The sequence below is a fragment of the Ranitomeya variabilis genome, chromosome 2, assembly GCF_051348905.1.
Source record: "Ranitomeya variabilis isolate aRanVar5 chromosome 2, aRanVar5.hap1, whole genome shotgun sequence".
In the NCBI taxonomy this organism is placed as follows: domain Eukaryota; kingdom Metazoa; phylum Chordata; class Amphibia; order Anura; family Dendrobatidae; genus Ranitomeya; species Ranitomeya variabilis.
Window position 1 is genome coordinate 596,195,057 of NC_135233.1, and position 13,677 is coordinate 596,208,733.

Here is a 13,677-nt window from a genome sequence, read left to right on the forward strand (position 1 = left end):
ACCTTTGATGGATGGCTCCGACATATGCCTCTGTAAAGTGGCTTATGTTGTCCGTGTGGTATAGTTTTCTTTTTTTTTTTTGTGGCGGCATAGTGTGCAGGAGAGTGCAGTCTGCTGTGCTTCCCTATACACTTAAGAAAAACTGTATGCGTTTTGCTTTAAAATTGCAGGTTGACGGAGTTTTGCCTCCTTGCGACGAGTCACTTCTTGTGGTCTCATAGTAAAAAGAAAAAAACAGACAGCACTTGGATGATACATGGATGCCATCAGTGTGCTGTTTTTTTTTCCCCGCAGACCCATTCATTTGATCTGTGACTCAAATAAAAAAAAACCCAGACATGTCTCCTTTTTTTGGACACTAAAGGTCCGATTCATCAAGACTAGCGTAGCGTACACCATCTAATAAATTAGACCCATCTTCTCTGTGGCATGAGCCGTGCCAGTCAGGGATAGGAGTTGCATCTCTGCAGTACCAAGCGCCAGCACTTTTGATGAATTGGACGGGCTGGTGGCTCATCCTCAGTTGCACCCATTTCGGCAGAGCAGATTTATCCTGTTGCAAAAACACTAAAAGCCATAAAATTGTTACAGAACTTTAAGTTTCGCAAAAATTTGCGACTTTTCAAAGCTTTTATGCCACATTTCTGGTATAAAAGCATTGATGAATCGACCCCTAAGTCTTAGATGCATTATATTGCATTGCATTCATGCGTTTGTGTCACTTATGGCTCATTTTACAATGTAGGTGAATCATTTAAATGCAGAGGATAAGTGCACGATAAATCCTCCGTCATTTCTTCCACATCTAGGTATCGATCATTCCTCGAGGGAAAGGTTTAGGTTATGCACAATACCTCCCAAAGGAGCAGTATCTATACACAAAGGAACAACTATTTGACCGTATGTGTATGATGCTGGGGGGCCGCGTGGCGGAACAGATCTTCTTTGGCCGCATCACAACTGGAGCACAGGATGACCTGAAGAAGGTCACACAGACGGCGTATGCACAGGTCAGACAAAGAAAATGCTAAATTTTACAAAACCTTGCAACTTTTTTCCACTTTATCACTGAACTAGGATTTTGGGTACTTACCGTAAAATTCCTATCACAAAGCCTTCATTGGAGGACACCGGTAGCCATTGGGTATATGCTACTGCCACTAGGCAAAAAAATAAAGTTCGCTCCTCCTCAGTAGGGTACACCCACCAACCCATTAACTGCAGGAAGCTAATGGGTCAGTCAGAAAGCAGTAGGAGAAGCAACAAGAATTCAACCTCAAACATCAAGAAGCTGCTAAACCTAGCACATAAATGAAACTAGGGTGGGAACTGTGAAGGCTCCAAGAGGGATTTTACTGCGAGTACCCAAAATCCTCTTTTCTCTATCACTTCATTGGGGGACACAGGTAATCATGGGACATCCCAAAGCAGTTCCCAAGGGTGGGAAACAAAAAGAGGCATGCCCAGATCAGGTTGGATGGTGGATAACTGCCACCTGTAGAACCTTCCTGCCCAGGCTCGCATCAGCCGAGGCATAGGTATGCACCCTGTAGAGTTTGGAAAAGGTATGGACGGAGGACCAAGTAGCAGTCTTGCAGAGCTGTGTCACAGAGGCCTAGTCACAACTGTCCGAGGAAGACCCCACAGTGCAGGTCGAGTGAACCTTCACTCCCAGTGGGGGCAGCCTATCCTTGACTCTATACGCCTCCAGTATGGCACAGCTAATCCAATGATAGTGGCCCTGAGTCCTCTGCGATGACCATCTATGATCACAAAGAGTCAGAGCATCTGAAGGATCATGTTTTTGAGAGGTATAGGTGTAAAGCCCTAACATGATGCAACTTGTGTAGGGACCATTCTAGAAGACAGGATGGAGACATGCAAAAGGATGGAAGAACAATGTCATCATTAAGTTGGAAGGAAGACACCACCTTGGGAAGAAAGAAAGGCACTGGTCAGAAGACCACCTTGTCCTGATCGAGGACAAGGTAAGGAGTGCTGCACTAGAGAAATGCCAGTTCTGAGACTCGCATGATAGTGGTGATTGCGACAAGGAAGGAAATCTTCCAGGAAAGAGAGTGTGATGTCTCGAATGGGTTCAAAGGGAGGACCCAGGAGAATGCTCAACATTAGGTTAAGGTCCCACTGGAGGACGATATGGAGGAACTGAATGTGAAATTCCCTGCAGGCAGGTTTTGACCTGGGAACTTGAGGCCAGATTCCTTTGGAACAGGATTGAGATAGAGGAGACCTGGCGCTTGGGGAAACTGAGAGATTATCTTGATTCCAGGTCGGACTGAAGAAAGGCCAGGAGAGACTGAAATAAAAAGACATTGGCTCCACTTGGTTGGTTTCTCACCACTAAAAGAAGATCTTCCATGTACGGTAGTTTATGCGGGATGACGAGGGTTTTCTTGTCTTGATCATGGTCTAAATGACCTGAGTGAAGAAACTTTCATTCCTCAGGACTGTGGCTTCAACAGCCATGATGTTAAATTGAGAGACTGTGAATTCTGGTGGAAGAGAGGGCCGTGAGAGCAGGTCTGGGCGATACGGCAATTACCATGGGACATCTGCAAAGAGGTTGAGCACCTTCCACCTTGATCTTTGTGACAAGCCTGGGTATTAGGGGTAGAGGTTATGCAAACTGTCTCTTCAGAGAGGAAGAGGACTAGAACTCTAGTGCCACCTATTGGAAGTAGGAATCCTAACAGTCAATGTCGACCCTTTAACGAGCCTTGTCACATGACTTAGGATAATAGCCAATCCAGAATCTCAATTTACAGACACTGTGTTTCGGGGTACTGCCCCTCGTCAGTGCAAAGTGGAGATCTGGTTTGGCTGATTGAGAGGCGTCTGACCGATATCCAAGAAGTATCATTTCTCCTTGCGGAGAGTGACATGATAAGCATGTCGAGGAGAGGAGACTTAAAGCCGCAATGCTCCTCTGGGAAATATGCAAATTGTCTCTTCTAGTCCTTTTCCTCTCTGAAGAGACAATTTGCATATTTCCCAGAGGAGCATTGCAGCTTTAAATCTCATCACCTCGACATGCTTATCATGTCACTCTCATCGAGGTGATGAGACTTAAAGCTGCAATGCTCCTCTGGGAAATATGCAAATTGTCTCTTCAGAGAGGAAAAGGACTAGAAGAGACAATTTGCATATTTCCCAGAGGAGCATTGCGGCTTTAAGTCTCCTCTCCTCGACATGCTTATCATGTCACTCTCCACAAGGAGAAATGATACTTCTTGGATATCGGTCAGACGCCTCTCAATCAGCCAAACCAGATCTCCACTTTGCACTGACGAGGGGCAGTACCCCGAAACACAGTGTCTGTAAATTGAGATTCTGGTTTGGCTATTATCCTAAGTCATGTGCCAAGCTTCGTTAAAGGGTCGACATTGACTGTTAGGATTGCTACTTCCAATAGGTGGCACTAGACTTCTAGTCCTCTTCCTCTCTGAAGAGACAATTTGCATATTTCCCATAGAAGCATTGCGGCTTTAAGTCTCCTCACCTCAACATGCTTATCATGTCACTCTCCGCAAGGATAAACGATACTTCTTGGATCCCAGGGGTAGAGGTTGAAATAGATATGGAAGGTTGAACAGGGACCAGGGCAGAACCAGGGCTTCAACACCGATTTCTAGGGAATCGCAAGACCTGGATACAATGCGGTCAACATCGTTTTTTCTGGAGGCCATCAGGTCGACATCGGGTGGGACTCGCCTTTGGCAGATTTGGATGAACACCTCTCGCCCGACGAGAGACCCTCGTGACTTAGGAAATTGGCGGCTCAGCCACAGCTGTGTGTTGTCGGATTGAATGCGTACTGCGTGACCCGCTAGCAGGTCTTGCCAGTGAAAGCAGGAGAAATAAATGGCTCTGAGCTCCAGAATTTTTAAGGGGAGAGGGCTCCCGGGTGTCCCAGCATCCTTGAACTGCGTTCCGGTGGAATATTGCCCTCTCCATCCACGGTGTCCATCATTACAATTGCCAGTGAAGTGGGTGGAATGATCTTCTTCGCCGAATGGAAGGAGAGAGACTGTCTTACTTGCGGGGGTAGGAAGATGGGCTGGTCCAGGGAGGGGATCCTCTTGTCCCAGGCTAACAATGGGCCCAACTGGAGTGGGCACGAGTGGAACTGTGCAAAGGGGACTGATTTCATGGATTGCAATCTTCTTGCTTTGGACACTCCTGCAGGGTCCATGGGGGGGAGAGTGAGAGGTGCCGTTCTTCTGGGGCCACCTTGTAACCTGTATCCTTCTGGAGCCATTTATCTATCAATTAATGCTCCATTTCCGCATGGTAACAAACTGTATATACTCACCTCACCTTGTTTTCTTTAACACGTTTACAACCCCTAGCATCTTCAGAACTTACGTCTCACGTAACTCCAGGCCGGATTTGCTTAGACCGTCACAGTTGCTGTCTGTCACCTATTATGTCTTTTGAACAGAATGTTATGACAGAACGTAATGAACTGTATTTCTATTTACGCTGTGCATCATGAATTTTGTCTAAAAAAATGTTTCTTTTTTGTATATATATTTCAGTACTCACAACTGTTTCTGATGAAGGTCTGTTTGTATAGACCGAAAACGTTTAAATGTTGAGCTGGATGCACCGAATAAAATCTATTTCTTAAACTTGCAAAAAAGATCTCCAGAGTGCCAAGTATTCCCTATTTATCCAGGATATGGCAAACAGACCCGTCCTTCTTTGGCACCACAAAAAGGTTTGAATGGAAACTTGAGAAGTGTTCTTGACGGTAACAATGGCATCTATTTGAAGCAGTGAAGAGACGGCCTGAAAAAACCCCCCAGAACCTGAGATGGGTCCCCTGGGGGACGAAATTCAAAGAAACAATAGCGAGTGAGGGAAGACAATTCTATTTTGTAGCCAGATGAGATGATCTCTCTGACCCAGACGTTATTGACTACAGAGAACGGCACATCCTGAAAGAAAAGGAAACGGCCACCCACCCTGGAGAGGATTCCCAGGTGGGCACGGCCCATTATGCAGATGAGAATCTGGTTGATCTGGAGCTTGCAGATCTGGCTTGATGGCTGCGTGGGTGCAAGAAAGGTGGCCATCTCCTTTCCGGATGAACCAGAGACCGTTTCCATCTGGCGGAGGACCCTGAATATGCAAAATGCCAGAAGGAACGGAACCGAGGATCGCATCTCCTGGCGGGAGGGGGCGCTTGGGCTATGGTTGGGGAAGATAGGTACTCTTACCACCAGTGGCATCAGAGATGTTTTAATCCAATTTATTTCTGAAGAAGTGTGACGTGTTACTCCTGGAAAGGAAGATTGGTGAGAGACCTCTTGGAAGCCGCATCTGTGTTCCAGGCCTTGAGCGTTACTTTCCGGCGTGGGCAATTTGGTCTGCCAGGTTCGCTGACTTGTCAGACTGGGCCTCATATAGTATGCCCTGACGCAGGAGCTTTTTCCAGGCAGAGACCGCCTTGGCAACCCACATGGAGGCAAAAGAGGAGCAAAGGGATGCACCCTCTGCCTTGAAGACTGGCCTGTCTGTGGGATCCTTCAGAGAGGCACCGTCAGGGATAAAGAGGATGGTGCTGGTGGACAGTTGGGACACAACAGAAGACTCCGACCATTTTCTAAGGAGACAAGAGCCGATAAGATTCAAGATCTCTGAATGTATCCTGTTCTAGAAACGTTTTTCTGGGTGTTTCCATTTCGCAGAGAACACTCCATTAAATTCTTTGTGGTTGGAGAACACGCATGGGGGGCATTTATTCTTCTTGAAGGAGACAGAGGGGTCCATGGGGGGAGACTTGCCTTACTTAACTCTGAGAGTCTGACAGGTGTTATCAGGCTGTCCATCATGTCCTGTAGCTTGGTAGTCTGGTCCAAGTCTAGATCTGTGTTTTACTCGGAGGGGGGGCCGACCCCAGGGCTGCCTCTGGGGTAGAGAAGCGAGACATGGAAGCAATCCTGGATGATGTAGAGGATGAAGGGGATCCAGACATGGAGCAGGAGTGTGCCTGCTTCCTGGACCTCATGGGTGATCGGTCATAGCTGCTTGCATCCGATTCTTCGGGAAACTATCAGTGCAACCGGGGCGGATGGTTGATTAGTCGAAACCTCTGCCAAAGACTAGGATACCTTGCTTAGGTCGGCTACTGAGTGAGAGAGAGAGGGTACGCTCTCAACCCTGGTGGTTGGTGGGGCTCCTGTGTGGCCTAGGACTGCCTCACGTCTGATATGCCTGCTTGCTGTGAGAAGTCGGTACCATATCTTCTGGAGCCCCCACAGAGCTGTAGAAGCTGAGGAAGGAAGGATGATTACCTTTCCTGTCGTCATCCCGATTCCTTCTTCATGGAACAGAAGGACGCCATCAGGGGCTTCGGGAAAAGGGATCCTGGAAATAGCTACGCCTTCCTCTCACCACAGTCTTGTTATAAGTGGGCTGGGGTAGAGTGGCAAGGACTTTTTGTCAGGTCTGCCCCAAAACATGCTTGAAGTGTTAGGGTCCTGGTAGTAGTTCAGAGAGGGTACAATGTGGATCAGACCACACTGTTCTCTCTGTCTCTTAGGTGGGAAGACATGGTGAGCGGTTACAGAATCTGAAAAACAAAGGTATATGATTACCACACAACTAAGGAGGTCACCTGTGTCCCCCAATGAAGCGAAAGATACATTATTATTTTATTTACTGGCTGTGGGTGTTTCTGGTTTGTCCTTACAGATAGTGACATTTGGAATGAGCAAGAAGCTGGGTCAGGTGTCTTTTGACCTTGGACGTCAGGGGGAAATGATTGCAGATAGACCCTACAGTGAAGCCACCGCAGAGCTCATCGACCAGGAGGCCAGAGACCTCATCAACTCTGCTTACGAGAGAACCGTGGAGCTGATTACTCAGTGCAAGGAGCAAGTGGAAAAGGTAAAACCATTCCTCATTCTGGGATCTTTGCTATAGGGGGTTGTCTAGGATCCTAAAGGCCCCCGTGTAAATTACGTCAGCATTACCTAAGCTTTCAGACGAGCCCTCGTAGGTGTACGGCCTCCATTAACCGTGCACACTCCTTGCTACCAAGCTATCATTATCCAGAGATGACTTAACCAGAAGGGAAGGAAAAGGATTCATTGAGACCATGTTCCAAGTTAGTAGAAAAAAAAACAAAAATGCATCAAATCTGAATTAAAGATGCGTCAAAATGGAGAAAAGGTGTAAAATATCCGATCAGAGCAGATTGTTATTGCTTATTTTGCTGCAGACACCTGCAAGAAAAAAAAATTCACAAATGTGCACCGAGGAGATTTTAAAGCGAAAACTATCTTCTCAAAAACTTAGTTTCTGCTCCGAAACTCAGCAAAAACACTGTGTGCACACAGTTATTGTCTGCATGGCGACTTATTCTAGGACCAAGTTGTTTTATTTCAGTCTCCAAACCAAGAAAAAAGAAAAATAATTCAACAGTGGCTTTAAAGTCTCCATGACATCACATTACTTTGTTTGAACTGTGAAGCACAGACAATTTTCTGCACTAAAAAAAAGGCAGCAGGAAAAAAAATGGAGAGTTTTTGCATTTGGGAACATGGTCTAATAGGGCGAGTTACAGGCAGGAGAATCTTCTACCATGTAGGTTTCTCCGCTTGGAGTGTAACAGTCCTGTCTTATATAAACGCAAGGAATAAGCTGCATTTTTTTTTTTATTTTGCCACCAACAGGTTGGGAAGTTGTTGCTGGAGAAGGAGGTCTTGGAAAAATCAGACATGATTGACCTGTTGGGTCCAAGGCCTTTCCCAGAAAAGTCCTCTTATGAGGAGTTTGTAGAAGGGACAGGGAGTTTTGAAGAGGACACGTCATTACCTGAAGGGTTAAAAGACTGGAACCAAGAGAACATCGATGAGCGTGACACAACGAAGCCGTAATCCCGCGCTTCCCTCGTTCTCGGAGGTGGAAATTAGAGTATATTACTCGGCTAATCAGGCGCAATCTCAGGGAAGACAACAGAAAACAAAGGGCCAATTTTCTTCCATTTTTTGAACTATATTGGACCACACCGTCAGTGCCTCAGCGACAGCCAGGGAGTACGGGATCCACTGTGGGTGTACGGCAGTGTGGGGTCAGACCCGCCTCGTTACGTGCTGTTTGCCTAACTCTTGCTCCTCTACCTATATACATTATTGGAAAGGTCACTGCTCCGCTCTCAGGAAGGAGATTCTATAGGGTGGGGGAATAATGACTAACCAACGTGGCTCATAGGGGGTCCCTACTTACTATACAGCTCCAGTCAGTAGGGGGCGCTGCAGGTGGATGTCTGCTGAGTTCTGCTGAACGTGTCATGTAGGTAACACCGTACACCGACGTTTTACAGGAGCAATGTATTTTATTTTATTACTGGAGGTGCTAGGAGCCAAAACACAGTCTCTTCCTTATATAGTCCTCGTACTTTTAAATGGACGATACATCACAATATTTATAAATTATGGTTTGGGATTTTGTTACCCCCCAAAAATCACTGCAAAGTGCCGGCCACTAGGTGTCTCCCTTCTGTCTTACTTATTGTACTATGACTGATGACAAGTATAATCCGTCTCCAGCAGAGGCAGGGAACAGAAAGTAGGGGGGCGGATCTTTGTCCCTACATGAAGTTGGAGGCGGGGCTTAGTCTCTACAGGAAGTATGGGCGGGTCTTTGCCTCTACAGGAAGTGGTGCGGGTCTTGGTCTTTCTAAAGGAATTTGGGGCAGGTCTATGTCCATCTAAAGGAAGTGGAGGGTGGGTCTAGGAAATGAGTAGAATGAAAGTCACATTACCTATAGTGCTGACAGAGCAGCCTACTAATAACAGCTCCACTCCTGATCCTGAGGTTATTGTTGCTCTTGCAGCTCCGCTCCATACACAGTCGGGTTGCAATATCGGACTGAACCCATGGTCAGGGGTGATGCTGTTTCTAAACAAAAGCCAATTTTTTTCTTATTATGGACTACCCCTTTAAGTACACAGAATAGTGGCATTGCATCCTCTTGGAGTTAATAGTGTAGTTATTATTAGCATAGTAAAGAGGTCACACCGTGGCTACTTTCAAAAGTGCCAATTTTCCAAGCTAGAATTATACTCGGAGCGGTTGTCACGTCCCTTCCCTCACTATTCCTGGCTGTTCAGAGAAATCACACTGCTCACCAGGTGGCGCCAGTGAGCACGGGAGAAGGCGTGTATCGGTCACAATGACTAGTTCACAATGGCTGCCGTGTATCGCCAGCGACATTCAACACTGCTATTATAGGATGGTTAGAAATGACAACTTGACCTCCAGGGAGAGACCCCAGACAATATCTGTGCACCGGAGGTGAGAACAGCGAGCATCCTGCAGTTATTGTGCAGTGCCATGTGGGTCACGTGATTATCACTCCATGAAGGGTTAATTATGATTGTGGTAAGAGAACAAGTCTGTAATGAAAACCAGATGCCTTCTCTGTGCCAGCAGATTTTCCTCATATCACATTCTCCAAGATGTGCTGATTACTGCTAATAAAGTATTGATTGTCATATAATATAATCTGTCATCTGCCTCATATTGTCGGTTGGTGCGGAGAGCGATGGGGGAATAATAATACTCTAGAGCTGCACTCACTATTCTGCTGGTGCAGTCACTGTGTACATACATTACTGATCCTGAGTTACCTACTGTATTATACTCCAGAGCTGCACTCAATATTCTGCTGGTGCAGTCACTGTGTACATACATTACATTACTGATCCTGAGTTACATCCTATGTTTTACAGCAGAATTGTGAATGCTGCTCTGGAGTATACTATACAGTATACAGTTAGGTCCATATATATTTGGACAGAGACAACATTTTTCTCATTTTGGTTATAGACATTACCACAATTTAATTTTAAACAAAACAATTCAGATGCAGTTGAAGTTCAGACTTTTAGCTTTCATTTGAGGGTATCCATATTAAAATTGGATGAAGAGTTTAGGAGTTTCAGCTCCTTAACCTGTGCCACCCTGTTTTTTAAAGGGACCAAAAGTAATTGGACAATTGACTCCAAGGCTATTTCATGGACAGGTGTGGGCAATCCCTTCATTATGTCATTCTCAACTAAGCAGATAAAAGGCCTGGAGTTGATTTGAGGTGTGGTGCTTGCATTTGGAAGATTTTCCTATGAAGTAAACATGGTCAAAAGTGCTCTCCATGCAGGTGAAACAAGCCATTCTTAAGCTGTGAAAACAGAGAAAAAACCCATCCGAGAAATTGCTACAATATTAGGAGTGGCAAAATGTACAGTTTGGTACATCCTGAGAAGGAAAGAAAGCACTGGTGATCTCATCAATGCAAAAAGACCTGGGCGCCCACGGAAGACAACAGTGGTGGGTGAATAATCTCCATGGTGAAGAGAAACCCCTTCACAACAGCCAGCCAAGTGACCAACACTCTCCCGGAGGTCGGCGTATCAATATCCAAATCTACCATAGAGAGAAGACTGCATGAAAGTAAATACAGAGGGTTCACTGCACGGTGCAAGCCACTCATAAGCATCAAGAATAAAAAGGCTAGACTGGACTTTGCTATAAAACATCTAAAAAAGCCGGCACAGTTCTGGAAGAACATTCTTTGGACAGATGAAACCAAGATCAACCTCTTCCAGAATGATGGAAAGAGAAAAGTATGGCGAAGGCTTGGTACAGCTCATGATCCAAAGCATACCACATCATCTGTAAAACACGGCGGAGGCAGTGTGATGGCTTGGGCATGCATGGCTGCCAGTGGCACTGGGTCACTAGTGTTTATTGATGATGTGACACAGGACAGAAGCAGCCAAATGAATTCTGAGGTATTCAGAGCCATACTGTGTGCTCAGATCCAGCCAAATGCAGCCAAACTGATTGGTCGTCGTTTCATACTACAGATGGACAATGACCCAAAACATGAAGCCAAAGCAACCCAGTAGTCTATTAAAGCAAAGAAGTGGAATATTCTTGAATGGCCAAGTCAGTCACCTGATCTCAACCCAATTGAGCATGCATTTCACTTGTTAAAGACTAAACTTCAGACAGAAAGGCCCACAAACAAACAGCAACTGAAAACCACCGCAGTGAAGGCCTGGCAGAGCATCAAAAAGGAGGAAACGCAGCATCTGGTGATGTCCATGAGTTCAAGACTTCAGGCAGTCATTGCCAACAAAGGGTTTTCAACCAAGTACTAGAAATGAACATTTTATTTAAAATTATTGAATCTGTCCAATTACTTTTGGTCCCTTTAAAAATAGGGTGGCACATGTTAAGGAGCTGAAACTCCTAAACCCTTCATCCAATTTTAATGTGGATACCCTCAAATGAAAGCTGAAAGTCTGAACTTCAACTGCATCTGAATTGTTTTGTTTAAAATTCATTGTGGTAATGTCTATAACCAAAATGAGAAAAATGTTGTCTCTGTCCAAATATATATGGACCTAACTGTATATGTGATTGTATTCTTGATCTTTTCCTGATTCTCCCCATATTGTGGCTGCTTGCTTTTATCCCCGTTGCATTAATGATAGAAGGGGGATGGGTAATGAAACTCCTAGGAGGCAGGAATAATTTGCACATCCAGCGCTGCTCCCTTGGGCCTCATCCTTCTCATGCTGGAGCCCCCTGGGTGCCGTGAATAACACATCGAACCCTTCCCTGTGCCTGATTCTCCTAGCTCCACTTTGTAAGAGCGTTCCCTCCGTTGTGTCGCTCGGGCCCTCTCCTGTTGAGTCATCCATTAATAAATCATCACTTCTCTTCGGAGGCAGGAATCTTCCTCTGCTCACAACACGACCACTAATTATTTATAAGACCCAATCGCTCGTCTTTTTCTCTTTTTATTATTTCTGTGTGGCTGAACGAGTACAATGGAGAATATTCCCGGCTTTCACCGCATCAGCAATGGGGCAGGGAAGAGTGCCTCACAACAGAAGCATTGTAAGGACGTCTGTCGCCATCCGACACCGATGATTTATGCTCTGTTAATTCTCCCACAAAGCTTTTACATAACGCGACACTTCCAAACTTGTTACTGAGAGGTGCCAAGTTTTCCCGGATGGAAACGACGATGGGTCTGCTGACGGGGAACGATCTCCGCTCCTTGCAGTGATACATAACGCTAACTAGACCAGCAGCACATCAAGCATACGATATGGCGGTATGCCTTTCAGAGATTTCCCACACAGTGCATTCACTCACCAAATGTTTGCAGCAGAGCGATGATATCTAATTATTTTTTTTCTTTTTGTAAGTGGCGCCACTCCTGTCCGTTGGCCGAGTCTGGTATTGCAGCTCAATTGAACAAAATTTTGCTGCAATACCAGTTAAAGCCTATATACACAAGTGGTGGTGTTACCCCCCCCCCGCTCGGAGATTTAGTTTTTGTTGCCACATCTGCATGATTTACAGCTGCTAGCCAGCCTGAGTACATGTGGGGGTTGCCTGGTTGCTAGAGAATCCCCGCATGTATTCAAGCTGCCTAGCAGCCACAAATCATGCAGTTGCGGTGAGGAAAACTAAATCTCCGAGCAGTCACAAATACTCGGAGACCACCCGAACGTGCTCGGGGAAAACACGAGCAACAAGTATACTCGCTCATCACTAATCAGTACCAATGCTTTCTGGCTGATGTTTTGGTCACTTTTGAATGTTGGTTGTGCTTTCACACTCGTGGTAGCATGAGACGGACTCTACAACCCACACAAGTGGCTCAGGTAGTGCAGCTCATCCAGGATGGCACATCAATGCAAGCTCTGGCAGGAAGGTTTTCTTTGGTTGTCAGAGTAGTGTCCAGAGGCTGGAGGCGCTGCCGGGAGACAGGCCAGTACACCAGGAGACATGGAGGGGGCTGTAGGAGGGCAACAACCCAGCAGCAGGACCGCTACCTCAGCCTTTGTGCAACGAGGAACAGGAGGAGCACTGCCAGAGCCCTGCAAAATGACCTCCAGCAGGCCACAAATGTGCATGTGTCTGCACAAACGGTTAGAAACCGACTCCATGAGGATGGTCTGAGTGCCCAATGTCCACAGATGGGGGTTGTGCTCACAGCCCAACACTATGACAGCGCATGTGACAGACGTGACAGAGTCTGGAGACGCCGTGGAGAGCGATCTGCTGCCTGCAACATCCTTCAGTATGACAGTAATACCCACAGCCCTCCATGTGCTCGCCAGAGGTAGCCTGACTGCCATTAGATACCGAGATGAGATCCTCAGACCGCTTGTGAGACCATATGCTGGTGCGGTTGGCCCTGGGTTCCTCCTAATGCAGGACAATGCCAGACCTCATGTGGCTGGAGTGTCAGCAGTTCCTGCAAGATGAAGGCATTGAAGCTGTGGACTGGCCCGCCCGTTCCTCAGACCTGAATCCGATTAACACATCTGGAACATCATGTCTCACTCCATCCACCAATGTCACGTTGCACCACAGACTGTCCAGGAGTTGGCAGATGCTTTAGTCCAGGTCTGGGAGGAGATCCCTCAGGAGACCATCCGCCGCCTCATCAGGAGCATGCCCAGGCGTTGTAGGGAGGTCATACAGGCACGTGGAGGCCACACACACTACTGAGCATCTTTTCCTTGTTTTGACGCATTTCCACTGAAGTTGGACCAGCCTAAAATTTGATTTTCCACTTTGATTTTGAGTATCGTTCCAAATCCAGACCTCCATTGGTTA

The 13,677-nt window shown here is 46.3% G+C and overlaps 1 protein-coding gene across 1 annotated transcript in view; it reads left to right on the forward strand.

The window, feature by feature from the left end:
• The window catches only part of LOC143807190 (mitochondrial inner membrane m-AAA protease component AFG3L1-like), a 33,456-nt gene extending 23,919 nt beyond the window's left edge, over positions 1-9,537 (forward strand). The window contains exons 14-16 of the mRNA XM_077288474.1: positions 810-1,010; positions 6,721-6,915; positions 7,704-9,537. Coding sequence (XP_077144589.1) covers positions 810-1,010; positions 6,721-6,915; positions 7,704-7,907 — 600 coding nt within the window. The 3' untranslated portion in view covers positions 7,908-9,537. The remainder of the gene's footprint in view (positions 1-809; positions 1,011-6,720; positions 6,916-7,703) is intronic.
• Positions 9,538-13,677: the final 4,140 nt, after the last annotated feature.